The sequence below is a fragment of the Phalangium opilio genome, unplaced genomic scaffold (genome assembly GCF_054372755.1).
Source record: "Phalangium opilio isolate 3A_F unplaced genomic scaffold, DU_Popi_V2 ptg000026l_1, whole genome shotgun sequence".
In the NCBI taxonomy this organism is placed as follows: Eukaryota; Metazoa; Arthropoda; class Arachnida; order Opiliones; family Phalangiidae; genus Phalangium; species Phalangium opilio.
In genome coordinates, this window is record NW_028324157.1 from 1,354,169 (window position 1) to 1,378,390 (window position 24,222).

Consider the following 24,222-nt stretch of genomic DNA (forward strand, 5'->3'; position numbering starts at 1 on the left):
TTCGAGCAGTAAGGAAAGGATATTGTAGAAGAAGCTGAGAGGGAGACGCTGCGACAGGTGCCGAGACGTCTTCCTCAGGTGCAGGATCTTCATTAACAATATCCAAGGCTTCCGATATATCAGAAGCGAGCTTCTCTACCATGATTTAAATAGAACGGTGTACACTTCACGAAACACTTTCAAAAGGATTTCACGAAACACTTTCAAAAGGATTTCACGAAACACTTTCAAAAGGATTTCACGAAACACTTTCAACAGGATTTCACGAAACACTTTCAAAAGGATTTCACGAAACACTTTCAAAAGGATTTCACGAAACACAAAAATAAAGGAAAATAATACCATGATATTACTTTCAAACATATAGGATTTCATGGGACATTTTCAATAATGTAGGACAAAGCTTTATTATTATTACTATTACTACTTTCAAAAATATAGATTTCCACGGGAAACGTTCAAGAATATAGGAATGTATACTCAAAAATATAGGATTTTATAAGAACAAAAGCAACAAGACGCTTACCTGAACGGGTAATTCAGTTTTTCCTTGACTTCCTTCAAATATGAGTCCAGTGCGAAGAGAAAAGCATTCTTAACAGGGTCACTATCATCTTGTTCAGTTGTTTTTGGAGAAGATTCCTTTGTAGGATTTGGTTTAATTGTTTTTGGAGAAGATTACTTTGGAGGTTAAACTTCCTTGCTTGTGACAGTCGGAGTCAGACCCAATGACTTTGATTTACCTTTCGATTTCTAACAAATTTACAAATTTTTAATATTAAAATTTTGTTATTTAGGATTTCTTTGATTTATTTTTAACATAACCTAGACTCATACTATAAACTACAGTTTTCCCTGAATGTTACTAAAAACTACAATTTCCCCTGAATGTTACTAAAAACTACAATTTCCCCTGAATGTTACTAAAAACTACAATTTTCGCTGAATGTTACTAAAAACTACAATTTTCCCTGAATGTTACTAAAAAAACAAATTTTCCCTGAATGTTACTAAAAAAACAAATTTTCCCTGAATTTTACTAAAACAAACAAATTTTCCCTGAATTTTACTAAGAAAGCAAATTTTCCCTGAATTTTACTAAAAAAAACCAATTTTCTCTGAATTTTACTAAAAAAAATAAATTTTCCCTGAATTTTACTAAAAAAAACAAATTTTCCCTGAATTTTACTAAAAAACAAATTTTCCCTGAATTTTACTAAAAAACAAATTTTCCCTGAATTTTACTAAAAAAAACAAATTTTCCCTGACTTTTACTAAAAAAAACAAATTTTCCCTGAATTTTACTAAAAAAACACAAATTTTCCCTGAATTTTATTAAAAAACAATAAATTACCCTGAATTTTACTAAAAAACACAATAAATTTCCCTGAATTTTACTAAAAAACACAATAAATTTCCCTGAATTTTACTAAAAAAACACAATAAATTTCCCTGAATTTTACTAAAAAAACACATTAAATTTCCCTGAATTTTACTATAAAAAACACAATAAATTTCCCTGAATTTTACTAAAAAAAAACTTCCCTGAATTTTACTAAAAAAAATAAATTTCCCTGAATTTTACTAAAAAAAATTTCCCTGAATTTTACTAAAAAAACAAAAAAATTCCCTGAATTTTACTAAAAAAACACAATAAATTTCCCTGAATTTTACTAAAAAAACACAATAAATTTCCCTGGATTTTACTCAAAAAACACAATACATTTCCCTGAATTTTACTAAAAAAAAACACAATAAATTTCCCTGAATTTTCCTAAAAAAACACCAAAAGTTTCCCTGAATTTTACTAAAAGAACACAATAAATTTCCCTGAATTTTACTAAAAAAACACAATAAATTTCCCTGAATTTTACTAAAAAAACACAATAAATTTCCCTGGATTTTACTCAAAAAACACAATACATTTCCCTGAATTTTACTAAAAAAAAACACAATAAATTTCCCTGAATTTTCCTAAAAAAACACCAAAAGTTTCCCTGAATTTTACTAAAAGAACACAATAAATTTCCCTGAATTTTACTAAAAAAACACAATAAATTTCCCTGAATTTTACTAAAAAAACACAATAAATTTCCCTGGATTTTACTCAAAAAACACAATAAATTTCCCTGAATTTTACTAAAAAAACACAATAAATTTCCCTGAATTTTACTAAAAAAACACTATAAATTTCCCTGAATTTTACTAAAAAACACTATAAATTTCTCTGAATTTTACTAAAAAAACACTAAATTTCCCAGAATTTTACTAAAAAAACACTATAAATTTCCCTGAATTTTACTAAAATAACACTAAATTTCCCTGAATTTTACTAAAAAAAACTATAAATTTCCCTGAATTTTACTAAAAAAACACAATAAATTTCCCTGAATTTTACTAAAAAAACACTATAAATTTCCCTGAATTTTACTAAAAAAACACTATAAATTTCTCTGAATTTTACTAAAAAAACACTAAATTTCCCAGAATTTTACTAAAAAAACACTATAAATTTCCCTGAATTTTACTAAAAAAACACTAAATTTCCCTGAATTTTACTAACAAAAACTATAAATTTCCCTGAATTTTACTAAAAAAAAATTATAAATTTCCCTGAATTTTACTAAAAAAAACTATAAATTTCCCTGAATTTTACTAAAAAAACTATAAATTTCCCTGAATTTTACTAAAAAAAAATTATAAATTTCCCTGAATTTTACTAAAAAAAACTATAAATTTCCCTGAATTTTACTAAAAAAACTATAAATTTCCCTGAATTTTACTAAAAAAAACTATAAATTTCCCTGAATTTTACTAAAAAAACTATAAATTTCCCTGAGTTTTCCTTAAATTTTTAATCAATAATATATTAAGGGTGGGCGAATACTCGTCTAAAACGAATAATTCGATCGAATATCAAGACGGTGTTCGTTTGAACCCATTTTTACTATTCCAACGAATATCGAATACTGATTTTACTATTCGATAAATATTCGGCAACCAATTTTTCAAAGGGCCAAGGCCTAACTCCACTATTTTAAGTACCAAAATGTGAAATATTAACCCCTTAAAATATACTTCCACTAAAGCATAGTCATTTTCATTTCCGAATAAATATTTTGTAAAAAAATGGGTACTAACAGCTTCGGGGGGGGAGAATGAAACTGGCCATAGAGCTAATGGTAAAAATCGCGAACAACAAGATTCTGTCGTTGCGCATAGAAAGCATTAGCCAGCCTGTTCATGGACATACAACCTTATCGTAGTGGTTTATATGCTTCTTGGTTTTTCTTTCAAAACTTCCGTTGGCTGGGACAAAGAAAATATTCGCGAATAGCAGGCTTAAGTCGAGTGAGGTCAGATGGAAGAAGAAGTATATCGTTATAAGAGGTTATCTGTCGGAAAATCTTTAAATCATCCGCGAATAGACATAATTGGGAAACAAATTTATCAGGCAGGTCGTTAATAAAGATTAAAAACAAAAGTGGTCCAAGCACGCTCCCTTGTGGGACTCCACTAGTAACTGGGAGGGGGTACTGAGACTGGCTCGATATTCGATTAAAAAATCATTATTCGTCTCGGTATTCGATAAGGAAATTTTTGGGTATTCGATATTCGTCTCGATAGTAAAAAAGTGGTATTCGCCCATGCTTACAATATAGGTTCCTAACATTTCCAGGCTTGTATGAACCCTGCTTAATTCCTTTAATAATTAAATTAAAAACCTTAACTACCCTTGAACTAGATGGTGATCTTGTTTTAGGAACTGCTGCTCTTGGGATTTTACTCTTTCTCCTATGCCCGCAATCTTTTTGATGAGGTTTACGTCCTTTGGCAGGACTGTTTTTCTGAAGTTGCTCTTTTGACTCCGTTTGTAACCATCTTAACTCAAAAATCAAATTAAATTTTCGATTAATCTTTAAATTAATAACAAAATACCTTAAATTAACACTATAAAGATAATACAAGCACTTTAAACTTAAAAGTATCCCTTTAAAATAAACTGAAATGAAATTTTCTCGTACAATAGAAAAGGAACAAGCCCATCAGTGTTGACACAGAACTTTCTAGAACTATCCTACACCCCTATATCCCCAGTGCAAAATGAAACACCTAACAACTAAAATACTTTCCAAGAACTCAGAGAAATGTCACGCTGATTTAGACCCCAAGCAACAAGACCTTGAGTCACTATCCTGGTACCTGGCCGGAGAAACTTCTAGAACATTATTTTTTAACCCTTAAACTGTTCAATCCCAATTTGGTCCCAGATTTAAAAGTTTTGCCTATTCGTTGATAACATGAATCCACCCGGCTACGTCATAAATATGGTCCACTATTCGCCAAACCAAAGTCAATCAACAAACATTATTGTCCCAGAAATCCTTGCGAGAAACTAGAAGTTAGAAAAGAAACTCGGAGACATTTTTTTTAACCCCCTAAGAAGAAGAGAAGGAGCGCGAGTGCGCGAAATATTAAAAGAAAAAAGAAAATGATTAACCCTTAAATCGCGGAAAAAGAAAAAAAAATGAAAAATTAACCCTTAAATCGAGAAGAAGAAAGAAACCTGAACCCTTAAGATGAAAAAGGAAGAGGAGCAACTTGTAAGAAATTGAAAACTTGAAACTATTTTGATAAACTGACTTTAAACTATGGTTAAAGAACTTACATTTTGGTTGACCGATTGATTCAATTTTAAAAAATCTTAACTTTCTATTTTTGAACATTATTGTTTTTAGTGCATAACTGCACGATTTTAACCTTAACACCCCTAAAATTTAACTTAAAAACCTTACATAGAAGTTATAAATTGCAAACCTCCCTTAGATATAACTTTTGATTTTTTGCTTAAATTCTTATTTTGACCCTTAAAACGTTTGTGAAAATTTATGAACAAGATTGAATATTATGTTGAATATTATGTTGAATATTAAAAATTTGGATTAGAATCTATTTTGACTCTCAATTGACACATACCATCAAACGCGGTCACTTTTGATTCAGAAATTTTATGAGCCCCTCGTTCCCGTTAAAAGTCCTTAACTCTCCACAACAGACTGCATTCTAACATCTTGTCTAGCGTTAGCGAGGCTGAATCATAAGTGAAAAGAGGTAGGTGTTTGTCTTGCATCTTCCTAACCCCTCTAGTAAGAAGTCGAACACCCCACCCCACCCCCATAAACAACAACTGAAGAAGGCAGGTAAAGGCTTATACGTTCTAAGATGACTAAGTTCTAACCTAATTCTTTTATATTGTTCCGATAGATCTTCGTCACTAGCATTCTTATCTACACTTTCAATAGAAACACGTGGTTGCTCTTTAGCTAATAATAATTAGTGTTAAAGACAATTAAATCCCTTAAATATTGTCACAATAATTAAACAAACACGTTCATTGGCTTCGGATTGTTTTAATTTTTTTTAAAAAGGATACGTAGAGGTTTTCTCTTTGCTGTACCTTCCCTATAAACTACAGGTGGTTTATGACCACTCATTCGTCTAGGATAACGTTAATTAGTACTGCGAAATGGTGTAAATGAAAAAGACCGTCCTTTAGATGCAGGAGAGTTACTTTTAAACACGGGTGCTGGTTTAGGCAATTTGGCAGGATTTTTGATACGCAAAGAAGTAATTTCGTTCTTCCTATCTAGTAATTGATTATGAAGTAACGACTGAACGTTTTCAAATCGTAAATCCACATCATTCATTGATGTTTCAACATTTGGTGGCATTACCGTCACCGGAGAAAGTGCCACCAAATTATGTGTGTTACCTGTCCCCATTAATTGTGCTCTAACTAACACTGGCATGCGCAATGGTAAAACGTTACGAATTGCGGTAACATTATCACTGGGGGCGTTGTTGTTTACTGTCAAATCTGGCCTAAAAATAGGACCAAGTAATTGGGGTAATCAACCAAATTTTGCAAACGTTCGTCTCTGTCCATAAATGGGACGAGTATGGGTATTAAACCAGAGTTTTTTTGCGGTAAAAACAGACTGGCCAAATTTTCATCGTGACTGTGATTGCTATTGCTAAAATTTACACCCAAATTACCCCCGGAATACAATAAATTAGTTCCAGTTCCAGTTCCAATTTGTGAAAGTTGTGCAACACCATCACCAACATCTGCCTGGCCAAGGCTTAATATTTCGGTTGGGCATTCCGAGGAATCTTCAATAATTTCATCTATGGGAGGAGGTCAGTTTTTTGGCCATATCCTCTCTTCTATTGGTCGAAATGACCTGAACTTTTTATGAGACGTGTGGTTCTACGAGTGTTTTTATTCTAAATAAGATTCAAGCTTCTAGAGTGGATAGTTTTCTTTAAAAAAATTATTTTCAAAATCAAAATGATGGGTTCAGTGCTAAGACTGAATTGATCTTCGGATCTACTTGTCCAAATGTCCTGAAATTTTAACGAGAGGTGTGTTACAATGTATTCTAATATATTAAAAAGGATTGAAGCTTTTAGAGTGGATAATTATTTTAATAAAATTTAATTTACAATGTCATAGTTGTAAATTAAGTACTTAATACACAATATCTTTGGATCTAATGGCCCAAGTGTCCTGAAACTTTAATTAACTTGCCTTTTAGGGAGTAATAGGTTATAAATCCTAGACGTCTTGAACCAATTTTCTAAGCTTTGTAAACGTGCAAAGGGGCAGATGTCACGAAAACCCTTGGAGTGATGCCCAGCTGACAATATCATTTTCGAGCCATTGGCCACTTTTAAATGTTATCCATACTTGTTGGGTGAGGCATTTAAAAGAGTAATCGGTTAAATATGGAGTCTATCCTCAAAATAAGAAATGATATGACATTCAAGAAAAGTTGACAAATGTTAAAACATAGCTTCAAAACTAAGAAGCTACAGTACAGAATGTCATTGAACAAGAAGTGGATCGCTGTGAGGAAGTTTTTTCTTCTACATGGACCTCCCTGACAATTAATTATAATTTAAAACTATCTCTCCACTAAATCTTAGTTTTTTACCAATTGTAACTGGTATTATAATACTTTTGCCCAACCTTTTTCAGTTTCTTAATCTTGATTTATCTATGCTTAATTCTTTGTTTTTGTAAAATATGTGATACTTTCAATAAAAACGGTTTTGAACTAAAATAGTGTTTATATAAAAAATGCTTCTGATAGAAACACAAGGGTTCTGAACTTCCCCAAAATAGGTGTGTTCTAGGCTTTAGAGCCTATAATTTTGTTTAATTCTAAGATTTTTAGCGTAATGTTTAAGCAATACGTTTAATCTTGGAAAGGGAGTAAAAGCACTAAATTTTTTTTTGTAAAGCTAATTAATTATGAAACGTTTTAACCATTTTTAGATATAATCGATTATAACACACCTCTAATTAAATTTTCAGGACATTTGGGCCAGTAGATCCGAAGATCAATTCAGTCTTAGCACTGAACCCATCATTTGGATTTTGAAAATAATTTTTACAAAAAAAAACTATCCACTCTAGAACCTTGAATCTTTTTTAGAATAATAAAACTCGTTGAACCACACGTCTCATAAAAATGTCAGGTCATTTCGATCAAAAGAAGAGAGGATATGGCCAAAAAACTGACCTCCTCCCATAGAATTTGATGTTAATTTTTCGGCGAGTTCAAATTTCCCGCCAAGAATCCTGAAGTTGCACTTTTTGGCCTTTTGAACGGGCTTCTATAGCGCGAGCAGCTTGCGTCGTGACGCGCGTGATCGAGTGGGCTATGGACAAGCAGAGGGAGGGAACCCAGACAGTCACATGACTATTTCAATACACAGCTGTCAGTTTTGTTTCTCTATTTACCTTCCTACCCCCTAGTCGCCCAAACCCCCATCGAGATACAGTGGAAAGATTTTTATTTTCACCCCACTCCAAAGGCGAGAAGGAGAGAACCCCCTCTCCCAATATATTTTTCCTCACACTCACGAGCCTTTGTGAAACGCATAGTTTTCAAACTCTCCCCCTTTTACACCCCTCTTACACCGCCCGTAAAAACTCGCGCTCTTTTAATATAGGTTTTTCGAGTAGGCAAAGAGGTTCACTCCAATGTTTCATGATATTACTGTGTTACGCTCATTTTCTTGCCTATTGTTTTGTTAAAGGCCTACCACTCCCACTCACCCTCCACTCACAATAGTATAATTTCTGAGTCTCTCCTCTCAAAACGCACATTTCACTCCAAAAGGAGAGGAGAGCGCCCATGTCTGATTTCAACTACAGTTTACATCACTTCTCCGTGGTCGTACTACTAGCGAGTTAAACACTAATTTGTTCAGGACATGTCTCGAAAGGGTGCTTGATGTAACTTTTTAAAGCAGTGTTGCCAATGTGTGGATAATTTATTTACCACCAGTCGGTAATCTAGCTTAATTACCAACTATCGGTAATCTAGCTTATTTACCACCAGTCGGTAATCTAGCTTATTTACCACCAGTCGCTAGTCTAGCTTATTTACCACCAGTCGCTAATCTAGCTTATTTACCACCAGTCGCTAATCTAGCTTATTTACCACCAGTCGGTAATCCAGCTTATTTACCACCAGTCGGTAATCCAGCTTAATTACCAACTATCGGTAATCTAGCTTATTTACCACCAGTCGGTAATCCAGCTTAATTACCAACTATCGGTAATCTAGCTTAATTACCAACTATCGGTAATCTAGCTTAATTATTAACTATCGGTAATCAAGCTTAATTACCAACTATCGGTAATCTAGCTTAATTACCAACTATCGGTAATCTAGCTTAATGACCAACTATCGGTAATCTAGCTTAATGACCAACTATCGGTAATCTAGCTTAATGACCAACTATCGGTAATCTAGCTTAATGACCAACTATCGGTAATCTAGCTTAATTACCAACTATCGGTAATCTATCTTAGTTACCAACTATCAGTAATCTAGCTTAATTACCAGCAGTCGGTAGTCTAGCTTAATTACCAGCAGTCGGTAGTCTAGCTTAATTACCAGCAGTCGGTAGTCTAGCTTAATTACCAGCAGTCGGTAGTTTAGCTTAATTACCAGCAGTCGGTAGTTTAGCTTAATTACCAGCAGTCGGTGTTCTAGCTTAATTACCAGCAGTCGGTATTCTAGCTTAATTACCAGCAGTCGGTATTCTAGCTTAATTACCAGCAGTCGGTAATCTAGCTTAATTACCAGCAGTCGGTAATCTAGCTTAATTACCAGCAGTCGGTAATCTAGTTTAATTAACAGAAGTCGGAAATCTAGCTTAATTAACAGCAGTCGGAAATCTAGCTTAATTACCAGCCGTCGGTAATCTAGCTTAATTGCTAGCCGACGGAAATCTAGCTTAATTGCCAGCCGACGGTAATCTAGCTTAATTACCAGCAGTCGGTAATCTAGCTTAATTACCAGCCGTCGGTAGTCTAGCTTAATTACCAGCCGTCGGTAATCTAGCTTAATTGCCAGCCGACGGTAATCTAGCTTAATTGCCAGCCGACGGTAATCTAGCTTAATTACCAGCAGTCGGTAATCTAGCTTAATTACCAGCAGTCGGTAATCTAGCTTAATTACCAGCAGTCGGTAATCTAGCTTAATTACCAGCAGTCGGTAGTCTAGCTTAATTACCAGCAGTCGGTAGTCTAGCTTAATTACCAGCAGTCGGTAGTCTAGCTTAATTACCAGCAGTCGGTAGTCTAGCTTAATTACCAGCAGTCGGTAGTCTAGCTAAATTACCAGCAGTCGGTAGTCTAGCTTAATTACCAGCAGTCGGTAGTTTAGCTTAATTACCAGCAGTCGGTAGTTTAGCTTAATTACCAGCAGTCGGTAATCTAGCTTAATTACCAGCAGTCGGTAATCTAGCTTAATTACCAGCAGTCGGTAATCAACCTTAATTACCAGCATTCGGTAATCTACCTTAATTACCAGCAGACGGTAATCTAGCTTAATTACCAGCAGTCGGTAATCTAGCTTAATTACCAGCAGTCGGCAATCTAGCTTAATTACCAGCAGTCGGTAATCTAGCTTAATTGCCAGCCGTCGGTAATCTAGCTTAATTGCCAGCAGTCGGTAATCTAGCTTAATTACCAGCAGTCGGTAATCTAGCTTAATTACCAGCAGTCGGTAATCTAGCTTAATTACCAGCAGACGGTAATCTAGCTTAATTACCAGCAGTCGGTAATCTAGCTTAATTACCAGCAGTCGGTAGTCTAGCTAAGTTACCAGCAGTCATTAATCTAGCTAAATTAGCAGCAGTCATTAATCTAGCTTAATTACCAGCCATCGGTAGTCTAGCTTTTTTACCAGCAGTCGGTAGTTTAGCTTAATTACCAGCTATCGGTAATCTAGCTTAATTACCAGCTATCGGTAATCTAGCTTAATTACCAGCAGTCGGTAATCGAGCTTAATTACCAGCAGTCGGTAATCTAGCTTAATCACCAGCAGACGGTAATCTAGCTTAATTACCAGCAGACTGTAATCTAGCTTAATTACCAGCAATCGGTATTCCAGTTTAATTACCAGCAGTCGGTATTCTAGTTTAATTACCAGCAGTCGGTAATATAGCTTATTTACAACAAGTCGGTAGTCTAGCTTAATTACCAGCTATCGGTAATCTAGCTTATTTACCAGTTATCGGTAATCTAGCTTATTTACCAGCAGTCGGAAGTTTTGCTTAATTACCAGCAATTAATTAATTAATATTTGATTTTTAAATCACGACATTTATATTGATTACAGAATTTTGAGATATGTTGAAATATATACCCCAAAATTTGAATAAAGCGGGCAAGAGGGGTACCCGTCACTTTAAACGTCAATATTAGCAACGTTTATTGTATGGTAGATCTTCCTCGTTGGTGGATGTTTTGGGGGTATATTTTAGCGTCTTTGGTGATGCTTGTTGTCGATTGTTGCGCCACCTGGGGGTGGGGTTTTTTATTTTATTTTATGATGTGGCTAATTTTAGGCTTTTTCTATGGCAGATCTTGAAAAAAATAGGCTTATGCTATGGTAGATCCTGAAAAGATAGGCTTATGCTATTGTAGGCATAATTTATGGTAGATCCTCTTAGGCTTATGCTATTGTAGGCTTAATTTATGGTAGATCCTCTTAGGCTTATGCTATTGTGTATCCTCAAAAAGGTAGGTTTTTTCTATGGTAGATCCTGGTTGGTTTATGCTACACACTCAAAACTAACTGTAAATCTAACCGTACGTTCACAATTTTTTATACAGAAAGTTGCCGTAATTATGATAAACAGCTCAACACTGTAGAATTTACAATAGTTTGCTGTTTTTTATTAGTTTACAGCCCATGCTGTAAAAATACAGCGTAATTTGCCGTTATTTTAATTTACTACCGTAAAAAAACAGTAATATACATTTTGTGGTGTTTAACAGCAGGAAAATGTAAAATGAACCACACATAGATGTTTTATTTCTAAACAGCATTAGCTGTGAAATAAACATCTAACCATACCGTCAACGTGACAATACAGTCGCACAAGAAAACATTTAGCAGTTATTTTATTCATTTCAGAATAAAACTCTTTCCCTTAATAGGCCTTTTCAAAAAGTCCCCTATACAAAATATGTAGCCGGGGGAAAAAGCAGAGATGGAAGGCATTTTTCCCTCCCTAATTTCTGCGCGCGCATCTATGAAACGTCATTTTTAAAATCGCCTATTGTTTCCAAGTGCAACCTGACGCAATAGAGTTGTTACCGCGTTGGCTTGCACTGTCAAAAATCCGTAATCGGTGTAATTTGAGAGTGATTAGCCCCTTGTCAAATTCCCTTTCGAGTAACGTGACCTAATGAACAAGTTTTTTCAGGTCGTATTATATAACGTGTGCCCGTATTTGTTAGGTATGTTTACCGTTTCATCTACTTTTAAATTATGAATTTGGGCGGTTATATTTTACTACTGCGCTTGGACAAAAAAGGGGATAAAATTAAAGATAGTACTTACACTACATTCTTGGAAGATTTAAGAATTGACGAAACTAAAAACTTTGATGACAAAAGATATGTGAGATCATCCTTTTTATATTGGTGTATTAGGTACATATATTAGGGGATGAGAAGGCAACCTGACCCACATAGTACTCATGGTGTGTTAGATTTTGTTACGCTATATAGTTTAGGTTTGGTTCTGTTAGCTTTGCTTTAACGGGGGATAAGGTTGCCGTCTTTTATCCCTATAATATATTGTTTCGTTACCTTTGTTTAAATTTACTTTAGAGAAAACGAGCTTTAAATTTTCGTATTTTTAAAGATCTTAGCGAGGGGCCAGTCACTCAGCGTAATTGTTGTACACGCTTGTACCCTTGATTGTACTAAATTGATTACGCGTAAACTTTAAAGGCCCTGCCTTTGAGAGTTCTAAAATGATTACGCGTAATCCGTAATCGGTGTACAGCATGGAGGAAGAAGGGCTGTGTACAGGGAATATGAGAGTGGATATCCCCTCGGATCTTAGTACTAAAAAGATTTGTTGTGCTTCAATACTAAGTACGATACTATTTAGTATCGAATATCAACGTTATCATAATAATAATAAAGTTACGGTAAAACTATATGTATATATTAAATATTTTAAACTAAGGATGGTAACGATAGTTTACAAATTATTGTCTTTTACGCTGATATAAAACAAGATTTAATATTTTAGATGTTTAACTGCTCATTCGAAATGCATGTAGAAACTGATGAGTTCGAGATTATTATGTAAGACGTCACTAATCACTATAAATTGAGGTTCCAGCATTACAACTGTTGAACGTTACTAACTGAACTAAAGTGGTAAGTCTATCGTAATGTTTTAAGTAGATTCATAGTCGTTTTATTATCAAATTTACTGAATTTGCAAAAATTCCCAACATATTTTTGAAATAGAGAGTTTCGCTTTCGTCAGGGAGAGGCAGCGTGAATAGCGCCAAAGAATTTAAATGTAAGGAATGGAAAGTTTCCATTGCTTGCTTTTAACTTCTTTGTTTGCATTAGGCAGCCTCTCCCTCTCTCCCGCGCCCCCTAAACGTTCCTGCTTCAAAACTTCTACCTGGGGCCTAACCTCTATTGAGTTCCTTCGTCACTCGTCAGTACGGTCACTCGAATTCGATCAGTTTACTTTTTTTTTTTGCAATCGCGGTTATCGGGAGGCCGCAATTTTTTGGTTTTTTAAATCGTGATTACCGATTACGCTCGATTTAATTGGACTTGTGAAGTTTTGACATTGAAATAGGAAGTGTGGAACGTCTGCACATTTGGAGGTGAAACATTAAGTGTAAGTTTGATTTTTGTAATCATTTGTAAGAGTGCATGATTCTTTCAACATTTAGGCTCTCATGGTTAAACGCTTTAGGTAAATGGTCCATAAAGGTTCACTTTTGTGCTGCGTACGTTGTTTGAACAGGGAAACGAAAATTAATAGAAACTTTAGGCTTAACTCTAGCTCGTTATGTATGTTCCCTAAACTTATTTTTCCCGAAAAAAATGCAAATATTCATAGCTGCTCTAGTAAATTCATAAAAAACGGAAAGTAGTAAAAGTAAGGGAATTATAATTATTGAGAAAAAAGTTAAAAATCCTTAATATTAATTTGAATACATAGATGGAGGGAGAACCCGAAGGTCTAATCACTCTCAGATTCTTTGTACACCAATTACGAATTACGCTGAGTGACTGGCCCCTCGGGAGAACCAGTTCCATTCATTCACCCAAAATAGCTGTCTTCACAGAAAACAAAGTTATGGAATGGAATTCCTACCAGAGCTTTATAAAATCCGCTGAAAAACGGGAAAATAGGGGGGGGGGGTAGTAAAAACAATTTTCGGTACATTTCGTCGTTTAGTTTTAGTCCTTTTCGCATGGGGCATTGACCTCCTCGTGTTATCTCTGTGATCCCCTACATCAACTGTGGGCAAGAAAGCAGCGCATAGGCACCGCGGGGTTCCCTAGATTTACCCCCGTTTTCACCACGCATGGATCACGGCTGCCTATACTGATTCTCTCTCGCTCTTTCTCTCCTCTCTGTTCCTACAAAAGCAGGGAGAGGAAGAGGTCGCCTATGCTAACATAACTCTAATCTAGCGGGAAGGGGTAGAAAACGGGGGTACGAAATTATTATGTTCCTCTCGACACCTGGAGGATAATTCACCATGCCCAAAGTGACGTCACGAATTCTTTATATTTATATTCTTTGGCGCTATATGTGGGTTTCCATATTCACTACGTAAGAGCTGAACTCGCAGGTGCAAAGAAGACAAATAGATCGCCAAAATTTCCCTGCAGGTGGCTGTACAATAGCAATGTAAAATTTCCATAGAACCGCTCCTTGGGACCAACTCGCGAGATGTTTTAGCATTAAACCCGTCTTCTTAACCCCTTTTAGCCTATCTCAATACTTCACTGAAGATTGAAGAATTTGGAAACCCACCTATTCACGCTGCCTCTACCTGAAAAGGCGAGCCTTTCTCTCGGGCAAAAATAAGTTGGGATTTTTACATCATAATTTTTACCCTTTCAAGGACGGATCCTAGTATAGTGTAGAACCAAGTTCTCCATCCATCGAAATCATTACCAAATAGATTAATTATAGATAGTTTTCACACATGGAGGATTCATACCATTTACACCAGGAGGCCGGGCTATCTGGCGGACAAAAACCCGTCTGCTTTTGTCCTCCAGATAGCCCGGCTTCCTGGTGTAAATGGTATGAATCCTCCATGTGTGAAAACTATCTATTCTAGCTTTTTCGCTTTGTGAAAGCTTCGACTGAATCTTGTTGTTTGACGCTTCTCCGAGGGGCCAGTCACTCAGCGTAATCGGTGTAGAAGCATGTACCTTTGACTGTACTAAATCGATTACTCGTAATCTTTAAACGTCCCGCCCTTAACAGTGCTAAAATAATTACGCGTAATCCGTAATCGGTGTACAGGTAATTTGAGAGTGATTAGCCCCTCGCGCTTCTTCTCCATGCCTATATGGGAATTTACAACTAGTGCAACGTACCTATTTCTTTCACATTAGATTTCGTCGAGGGGCTAATCACTCTCGGATTCCCTGTACACCAATTTCGGATTACTCGTAATAATTTTAGCACTGTGAAATGCAGGGATTTTAAAGATTACGCGTAATCACCAGTCACAGGTACAGTGTGTACACCGATTACTCTAAGTGACTGGCCCCTCGGATTTTAAAGTATCATATTTATAACTGATAAATCTATAAGTAGTATACTTCAACCATAGCAAAATATTTAGATAGAAATTTTACATCTCTTATTTTCTATAGACTTCCACCCCTCCCACCGCCCAGTTTTAAAAGGTTTCTGATAAAATGAAGCCCACGAGAAACTGCGCTGTTTGCTTTTCATCTTTCGAGACAATCGAAAATTACATGAAACATTACAAACTCCACCAGAATGTGCCCAATGTTCAATATCCTTGCGGCTTTGATTCATGCGAGCAAACATTTTCAAATTATAACTCTCTAAAAAGCCATTGTCAAAGACAGCATAGAAAAAGACCACACGTTGAAAACGACACAAGAAATATACCTGGCACAAATTTAGCGCATTCTATCCAGTGTTATGTTGGGGATTGCAGTGAAGGTTTTATGAATTTTAAGGGTCTAATGAGACATCTAAAATCTCACATAATGCAAGGCATTGGCGTGGCCTGTCCTTACAAATGCAAAGAACTAAAATACTTCACAATAATATCTTCCTTTACGGCACATATATCACGATATCACAAAGGGGAAATAGAACCCCCCGAAAAGCGTGATCTCACAAAAAGATCTTTATCTTCCCCGGAAAAAATTGCCCAAAACTCCACTGAGTTTAATTTCGACAACAGTGATAATAATGTTTCAAAAATAAATTATAATGAAGAAACCGACTGTACTGATCCTGAAACCCACTTTGCTAGAAATTTAGGGCTTTTTTATTTAAAACTTGAAACGAAAAGGCTAATTCCGGTATCAACCATACAGACCATAATCGAAGAGTTTCAATTTTTAAGAGATATTGAAAATGATTACAATGAAAAAAAATTAAGAGTTAAACTTAATGATATGGCACTTGACGAAAACGTTGTTTCGGAAATTTTGAGAGCAGTAAAAGAAAGCGATTTACTAAAAACAACAAATGACTACAATTTTAAAACTGCATATCGCCGTGACGCATTTAACGAATCACATCTGAACTTTGTATCTCCAGTTAGCGTTTCACTTGGGTACCACGAAGGGAAAAAACTATTTTACCACTATGTCCCTATTAAATCTTCGCTTAAAACATTCATATCTAACCCCGAAGTAGCAAAAACTCTTCAATTTCCAAAGCCCACTTACGAAAAGGGCTCCAATTATGTTCTAAAAGACGTAACAGATGGTAAAGTTTATAGCGATATTTTTGGGTCTTCGGAATTAAATACAATCTACTTAATAGTGTTTCAAGATGGGTTTCAGATAGTTAATCCACTTGGCTCAGCAAAAACCAAAAATAAACTAATTGGGGTGTATTATACGGTCTTAAATCTTCCCCCAGAAAAGAGGTCCAATATCGACCATATTCAATTAATATCTCTTTGCAAGGAATCGGACATGAAAAAAAAGGGTGTGACGAAATTCTTTAGTAAGCTGGTGGATGATCTTAAAGATCTCGAAACAAATGGAATCGAGTTGTCTAACGGAAAACTTGCAAATGTCAAGCTTTTCTGCCTAGTAGGGGATAATCTTGGTTCTCACGAAGTAGGGGGTTTCCAACTCGCGTTTGCCAATGGGAAAATCTGTCGTTTTTGTGAAATTGACCATGTAGATATTGAAAATGATGTTGAAGCCCCAAAAAGATCTGTTGAAAATTACCAATCTGCTGTACTAGAGTTAAACACGGGTGAGAATGACTCTGTAAGAGGAATTAAATTCAATTCCCCATTTCATATTTTGAAAGTCTTTCACGTTTGTAATCCCGGATTACCACCCTGTTTAGCCCATGACCTCTTTGAGGGAATCGTGGCTTACGATCTACGTCTTTTTCTAAATAACTTGATTAAAGTTAAAAAATGGATTACATTACCACACCTAAATTTTCTAATTACCCACTTTAAATACCTTGGAAGTGACGCTAATAGCAAGCCGTGCCCCCAAATAGATACATCAACAAAGCTAACAGGAAATGCCTCTCAAAATTGGTGCATGCTTAGGATGCTTTCCATGATTTTGCGGGATTACGTTAAAGATGCATCCGATCCAGTGTGGTCTCTTTATTTACAATTGAAGTTAATTGTCGAATTCATTTGTGGCCCAAAAATATCGAAAGACGATGTATCTATTCTAATTGGGCTGCTAGACCAATACAAATCAGATTTATTAGAGTATTTTCCTAACTATAGACTTAAACCTAAACATCATTACGTCTTTGCACATTATCCAGAGTTAATATTGCAATTTGGTCCGTTAATAAGGGTTTTCACTCTAAGATTCGAAAGCAAAAACGGTTTTTTTAAAAAATTCGCTAGGCAAACAAAGAATTTTGTAAATCCAACGAAATCTCTCGCAGTCAAGCACCAAAAACTCCAAGCCTATTTATCAAGCGGATCATATTTTGGCCCAAATTTGGATTTTAATTTTCACGGGGGTACAAAATTTTCAAGAAAATATTTTGACGATGAGTGTGTTAAAGAAGCAGCGGGAAGGTTTCATCTAAATGAAATAAACAGTATATCTATCCCCAAGCTCTCTTATTTGGGGACAGAGTACGAAGTAGGCCATTTCATTGTCATTCGCAGTACCGAAGATGGCATTGATTTCGGGAAACTTGAGACTTTAATAGTAAAGAACAATGAGATATTTTTCCTAATGCGGAAATTTTCGTCAGTGTTAAATCTCACTCTCTTCGTTTATGAATTGTCTGAACTGAATGAATCGACCATAATACCGATTAAAGATGCCAATGACTACTACCCTTTACGAGGGTACCGATTTAATGGGAAAGAACACGTCTCATTAAAGCACCGAGTACATCACAGTCTTAGAGATGTCTCGTTGTAAAATGTAAGACAGACATTTATGAAGTATTGTGGAATTACAATAATATTTAATAATAATATCATTAGGGTTAGGTACTTGTGTATAAGGAAACAATTTAAATGAAAATAACATAGATTTTAAGCATGCCTCTGAATGCAGTATGGCAAAACAAGTCGTCTAACGTTCTTAACGGTTTTAATATTTTAATAAATGCATTAAATGTGTAATTAACGTCTTTTTTAATGAAAACTATTTAATTGCTATTAGAGTCAATGTAAAAAGGATAATTAGAACATTTAACAGTTTTAAAACTTGTATAGGAAGTAAAAATTTATTTACAGATGGCCAGTAATGAAGCTATGGAAACGGGTGAAGAGGAAACTAAGACTCTCATTGAAAAACATTTGTTACTCGCATTGCCGCAACTGTCAAAAAATCAAACTAGTCTAGCCAAGGTACTCGATTGTATATTAGCGCTAGGAGTTGAAAAACCGTCAGAATTTCACCTTATCAACCAAGATGATATCGACAAATCAATTTTGAAGCCTATTCAAATTAGAAAAATTCAGCAGTACGTAGAAAAAGACACTGGGACAAGTGATGAAACTATATCGAAGATTTCTGACGATCAAGCCAGTGGCTCAGCCAAAAAAGTAAAAATAACCTTTTCTAATTAACTTCCCTAAGTGTTTTCCACCATTAATTAGCAAAACTCTTATACTCCAATCAATTTTATAAAGGCAGTTGAATATAATTTAAAAATAAAGATACAGCATTGACTACCATATCTTGTTCCCTGCCGCTAACTTTAAAATTATCAAATTTATATCAAGCGCAACTGCACATAACCTTTAAAAACAGTAAACAAATAAGGGCCATTTGCAAGAATCACTTCATTTAGAGTTTTTAATTTTTACTTTCTCAAAAGTGGAAAATTTCTTAGATTAAATTTAAACATTATTGTTTTTAATCTTCATTAAATGGATTTTTTTTTTCAGGTTTGTCAAACCAGAGCACCAAAATCTAATTGGGTCGAAATGTATAAGATTGATCCAGAAATGTTTCGCAAAAGTGTCAAATGTGCGTTATTAAGTGGGAAAAATCTCAATAAAAAAACCCGAAAAAATGCTGTACAGGATCTCTTGAACGATATTTTAAAAGTTTGCCCAAGACCATTGACAAGCCAGCTTATGGAAATTGCTAAGATGTTATATTGTGCATACCCGGAAGCAATATGCGACAAATACGATGGAGCAATTTTAGGTTGTGGATACTCAAGATTTGGTTATCAATTAAAAACCCGGATAGAAAATATGACCAGGGATAAGGATAACAACATACCAAATGTTAGAAAATCGCAAAAATCCAAGTATGTTAAAAGAGCAGACTGCATCAATTCTCACCCTCAAGTTGAACTATGCGAAAAAGAGAGTGCATTAGCGGCTCAAACCGACCTTAAGGCCCTTTCTCACGAACTCAATCCAGACACAGAAGTAGTGAAAAAGAAGCTTCATGAGAGTTATGTTTTACAAAGGGCTGATTTAAACAACGAGCTCCATGGGAAACAACTTCATGAAAATTGGCCTTTTCTATTTGAAATCTATGGCATTTACTTGCATAACCAGTTATTGCTCCAGAAAGATATAGGAAGTCTCTTCGCGAAATTTTTCATGGAAAATGGAAAGAAGATATTGGGTTTTTTTTCTCGAATAAAAACCAAGGAAATCAGAGAAATCATGAAAAAATATGATAGCAAATTTTCATTCGATAGTCAAAATTCTGTAGCCTGCATCATCCAATTACTTCTGACACATTTTAAAGAAGACCAGCAATGCCTTTTTCCTTGCTACGAGGTACTATTTTATCTTATTGTCGGAAATGATTGTAGACACTTTTCTGTATATTGTTTTCATATTTTATAGCCAGGAACTGATCTGAATTCTATTCAAAAGAAAATTAAAGCCCATCCATGTCTGGTGATATCTGGTTCGTTTTAACTCCATGTTTTTTAATGGTTTTTTCCTCGTTCAACATATTAATTGTTTTTTTTACAGGGAGAGACATATTTACGGCTGACAACTTCATGGTTGCATTAGATAACCATATTGTGAATGACCATGTGAAAGGAGAACATCTGATGGATGCTTTGGGAGCGCTCTTAGGGACGTATTACATGGTTAATGTTAGCTATCCACCTGACTGCGCTTGCTTTTTGGAGTTTTTTCAACGGTAATGTCCTATACTCTACCGAAAAATAATACCCCTTATTTACAAAAATATTTTTGTTTTTGAAAATAGTTGTGCGGCCAAAATTAACCCACAAGAGGCGCAGGCAAGAAAAAAACCACCACCAATAAACCAAAAGGTTTTGGCTCTAATCAACAAGCTAGGAAACTATGAATGGTCAAGCGAAAGGTAATATGTATTTCCAAAACTGAGCGCCAAATTACGACTAATTCAAAAATGTTTTTTTATAATTGTTAATCGCTTTTTACAAATTTAGAGAGTTTTAAATATTTATGAAAGGGTTTATATAATATAAAACTGAAGAAACATTTTCACCATGCATTTTCGAAATACACTATTTATTTGAAATAAAATAATTTTGAATTATGTCCTATTTGACGTCTCACAACTTAAGAGAAATAATTAGGAAAATGTTTTAATACTTGATCTAACTTTTATTTTATCATTTTAGTGATATCAACATAATTGATAATTTGGAGGAAGACTAACCCTCGCCGATTTTTAATACGTTTAATAACTTTTAAAATTCAAAATAAACCATTTGTTATTCAATTGCTTTTCAAATTTCTTCCTGACTTATACAAAACAACTGTTTAAATTATGGTAAAATCTCGAAAATTAAAGGCCCTACTATTTTCAAATTTACAAGTTACTCCCAAGAAAACAGCGGGCTTTAGGGAAATGAAGGAAGGGTATGGGGTAATAAAAACTACAATTATAGTAAAATATATTGTTCAAGCTAATATAAAAAACTGCAACGAAAAGAAATATTATAAGAGCTTGGTGTGAACAAAACAGCAAACTTCATAAAATTAACATGGTAAAACGTTCAAGATAACAGCAACGTTTGTTAAATAAAGAGTTGAGGTTGTCTTACAGAAAACCCAACAATTTGTAACAAAAACAGTAAGCTTTGTTAAAATATACGGTTAAAATTGATGTCTTATGTACATCAATTAATATTAAAATTTATGGTTTAAGCGCCATCTTTTTAACAGCAACCAATAATATAATTTACAGTTTAAGTGGTGTTTTAAAAACAGCAAGCAATTTTGAAATTTACGTTTTGGTTGCTGCCAAAACCACAACAACAACACTAATAACATTGCCTATTAATGTTTTTTTTACAGTGGCTTCTGTGGTTTTTTAAACCTTAAGTGCTATTATTTTTACTGCTAGCATAACTGTAATAGTGATAGTTAACTAAACACTTAAATAAACATTTACTACGCAGTGAAAAAAACTGCCAGTGTACTTAGTTAAATTAACAGCAACCTGCTGGCATCAGGTGCTGCCAGTAGGTTGCTGTAATTTTGAAAGCAAGATTTTTCTGTGTGTATATTAGATCCTGAAAAGATAGGTTTATGCTATTGTAGGCTTATATTATGGTAGATCCTGGTAGGTTTATGCTAAATTAGATAGGTTTATGCTATATTAGATAGGTTTATGCTATTGCAGGCTTATTCTATGGCAGATCCTGGTAGGTTTATGCTAAATTAGATCATGAAAGATAGTTTTAGTCTATGTTAAATGCCGAAAAAGATAGGTTTATGCTATTGTAGGCTTATTTTATGCTAAATGCCGAAAAAGATAGGTTTATGCTATTGTAGGCCTATTTTATGGCAGATCCTGGTAGGTTTATGCTATTGTAGGCCTATTTTATGGCAGATCCTGGTAGGTTTATGCTATATTGGATCGTGAAAGATAGGCTTATGCAAGGTTTATTCTTTTGTAAATGCTGAAAAAGATAGGCTTTTGGTATTTTAGACTTATTCTATGGTAGATCCTGGCAGGCTTATGCTGTATTAGATTCTTTGGTAAATGCTGCAAAAATATACTCTAATGCTAGGTTATTCTATGGTAGATCCTAGGCGTTTTAAAATAGCTTCGTACATGCATTTTATAACTTGATCATTCAAAAGGTTGTAGTGAAATTTCATAAAATTTAATTTATCGTTCAGTTTCCATGCCTCGGTCTTTGTTAGAGTGAAGACGCTACCCGCGTTGAATACTATCTCCCCTCCATAACGGTTACTTTTATTTTCAAGTTTAAGTAACGATAATTACCCCAGTCGCTGAATAGCTCTCCGTCCACTCCTCCATAAATTCCTTCAAAACGTCTTCTGATATGGTAACAATGAATCTATCCTTTTCTGTCAAAAGTAGACTTGGCTCGTATTCACCCCGAAAACGGCATAACATTCATCCCCATAGTCTAACGAGTGCATTTGCACGGTTTTCTTGAGAGTTCGGGTTGATAATTAGCCTGAGGGTATATTGACTGATGCTTTTTTATTGTCCTTTCTTGGCTACATACCAGGTGATTTAGGACCTTAAAAGGGGGCGTGGCTAAAGCGTAACGAATGGAATTTATCCCCGTCGGCTTTTTATTTATAGGTAGAATAACCTGGTGGTGGTTTTCTTGATGGCGTCAGCCCTAATTTTTGATGACGTCACGTGGCTGATACCTGTAGGGGTAGGCTTATGCTAGGCTTATGTTATGGTAGATCCTGAAAAGATAGGCTTTTGCTAGGTTTATTCTTTGGTAAATGCTGAAAGATATGCTTATGCTTGGTTTATTCTATGGTAGATCATTAAAGATATGCTTATGCTAGGTTATTCTATGGTAGATCATTAAAGATATGCTTATGCTAGGTTATTCTATGGTAGATCCAAGTTGGTTTATACTATATTAGAGCTTGAAACATGGACTTTTGCTAGGTTTATTCTTGGTAAATGCTGAAAAATATTGTCTTATGCTAGGTTATTCTATTGTAGATCCTGGTAGGTTTATACTATACTAGTTCTTGAACCATAGGCTTATGCTAAGTTATTCTACGATAGATCCTGAAACAATGGCTTATGTTAGGTTATTCTAGTTGTATAGGCGGAAGAATCAGAGTTTGTATTAGGTTAAGAACATTTAATGAGCACGAAAATCTGATTTTTCATAGAAAAATTACTACCGTTTTTTCATACGAATACTACTAAAATACACAAGAATATTGATTAAAATACTGGCATTTATATATTACTACCTTAAAAAACACCAATTTTACCCTGCACAAGTGGCTTATTAGAGACTAATACCGATTTTCTATACGAATAATAATACTAAACTACATGGGATTTATATAAAATACATGCAAAGGTTATAGCTGACTACTACAAAAATACCCATTAATATTGAAAAAAATACTGGCATTTATATAATACTACCTTAAAAAACACCAATTTTACCCTGAAAAAGTGCCTTATTATATACTAATGCTGAACTTAATACAAACAATACTAAATTTCACGTGATTTATATAATATACATGCAAAGGTTATAGCTGACTACTACTACTAAAATACCCATGAATATTGATTAAAATACTGGCATTTATATAATACTACCTAAAAAATCACCAATTTTATCCTGCACGAGTGGCTTATTAGAAACTAATACTGAATTTCATACGAATAATACTAAATTACACGCGATTTATATAAAATACATGCAAACGTTATAGCTGACTATTACTAAAGTACACATGAATATAGACTAAAATACAAGCATTGTTATGATGCAAAGAGAAACATACCTTTTTTTATGAAGCAAAAGTTGATTTGCATTAACTATGATGCTTCCAAAATTCTATTCCATCTCAAAAGTCACTGCCGTACCTGATTTAAATCTCTGGTGAATCATCTGTCCATTTGTAACACGGGCACAAGTCCTTAATCCGGTATTTAAACTCACCGCACAGAGTACAAAAGTTTCGCTCGTCAAGAAGATGTCTTCGCTCTTTATGGGTCGACATACGGTTAAGGTTTTTTGGTTTTAACTAAAACGCAACGTCTGAAGTGCGCACAGTCACGTGATGTGCAGAAATAATTTAATTGGCCGCAGTCAGGCACGTCTTTTAAAGTCCCATCACAATGAGGGCAGTGTAGATGACCCGTACGTGGCATGGGGGCATACCCTAGTTTTTTGA

At 34.7% G+C, this 24,222-nt stretch overlaps 2 protein-coding genes and 1 long non-coding RNA gene across 4 annotated transcripts; 2 read left to right on the forward strand and 1 right to left on the reverse strand.

Annotated features, from left to right (window-relative positions):
- Positions 1-604: 604 nt before the first annotated feature.
- Positions 605-4,915, reverse strand: LOC149691161 (uncharacterized). The gene is made up of 2 exons (XR_016383563.1): positions 3,735-4,915; positions 605-753 (listed from the first exon to the last, which is right to left on the reverse strand). It is a non-coding gene; the product is annotated as an uncharacterized LOC149691161 (long non-coding RNA).
- Positions 4,916-12,706: 7,791 nt separating this feature from the next.
- Positions 12,707-21,567, forward strand: LOC149691162 (uncharacterized). 2 transcript variants are annotated; one of them, XM_089869457.1, is made up of 7 exons: positions 12,707-13,250; positions 18,337-18,648; positions 18,994-19,848; positions 19,918-19,981; positions 20,050-20,224; positions 20,294-20,410; positions 20,694-21,567. In XM_089869457.1, exons 2-7 carry the CDS (start codon positions 18,337-18,339, stop codon positions 20,728-20,730), a joined length of 1,560 nt encoding a protein of 519 aa, XP_089725583.1. In that variant the 5' UTR covers positions 12,707-13,250; the 3' UTR covers positions 20,731-21,567. The 2 variants fall into 2 exon arrangements, with proteins under 2 accessions (XP_089725583.1, XP_089725584.1); XM_089869458.1 differs by lacking the exon at positions 12,707-13,250 and adding an exon at positions 17,893-18,019.
- LOC149691163 (uncharacterized) lies at positions 15,305-18,016 on the forward strand. Its single transcript, XM_089869462.1, has one exon. It carries the CDS (start codon positions 15,305-15,307, stop codon positions 18,014-18,016), a length of 2,712 nt encoding a protein of 903 aa, XP_089725588.1.
- Positions 21,568-24,222: the final 2,655 nt, after the last annotated feature.

Coding starts and splice junctions, on each gene's coding strand:
- LOC149691163 (XM_089869462.1), top strand. CDS start 15,305: ATGAAGCCCACGAGAAACTGCGCTGTTTGCTTTTCATCTTTCGAGACA.
- LOC149691162 (XM_089869457.1), top strand. CDS start 18,337: ATGGCCAGTAATGAAGCTATGGAAACGGGTGAAGAGGAAACTAAGACT. Junction 18,649..18,993: donor CCAGTGGCTCAGCCAAAAAA/GTAAAAATAACC, acceptor TTTTTTTTTCAG/GTTTGTCAAACCAGAGCACC. Junction 19,849..19,917: donor GCCTTTTTCCTTGCTACGAG/GTACTATTTTAT, acceptor CATATTTTATAG/CCAGGAACTGATCTGAATTC.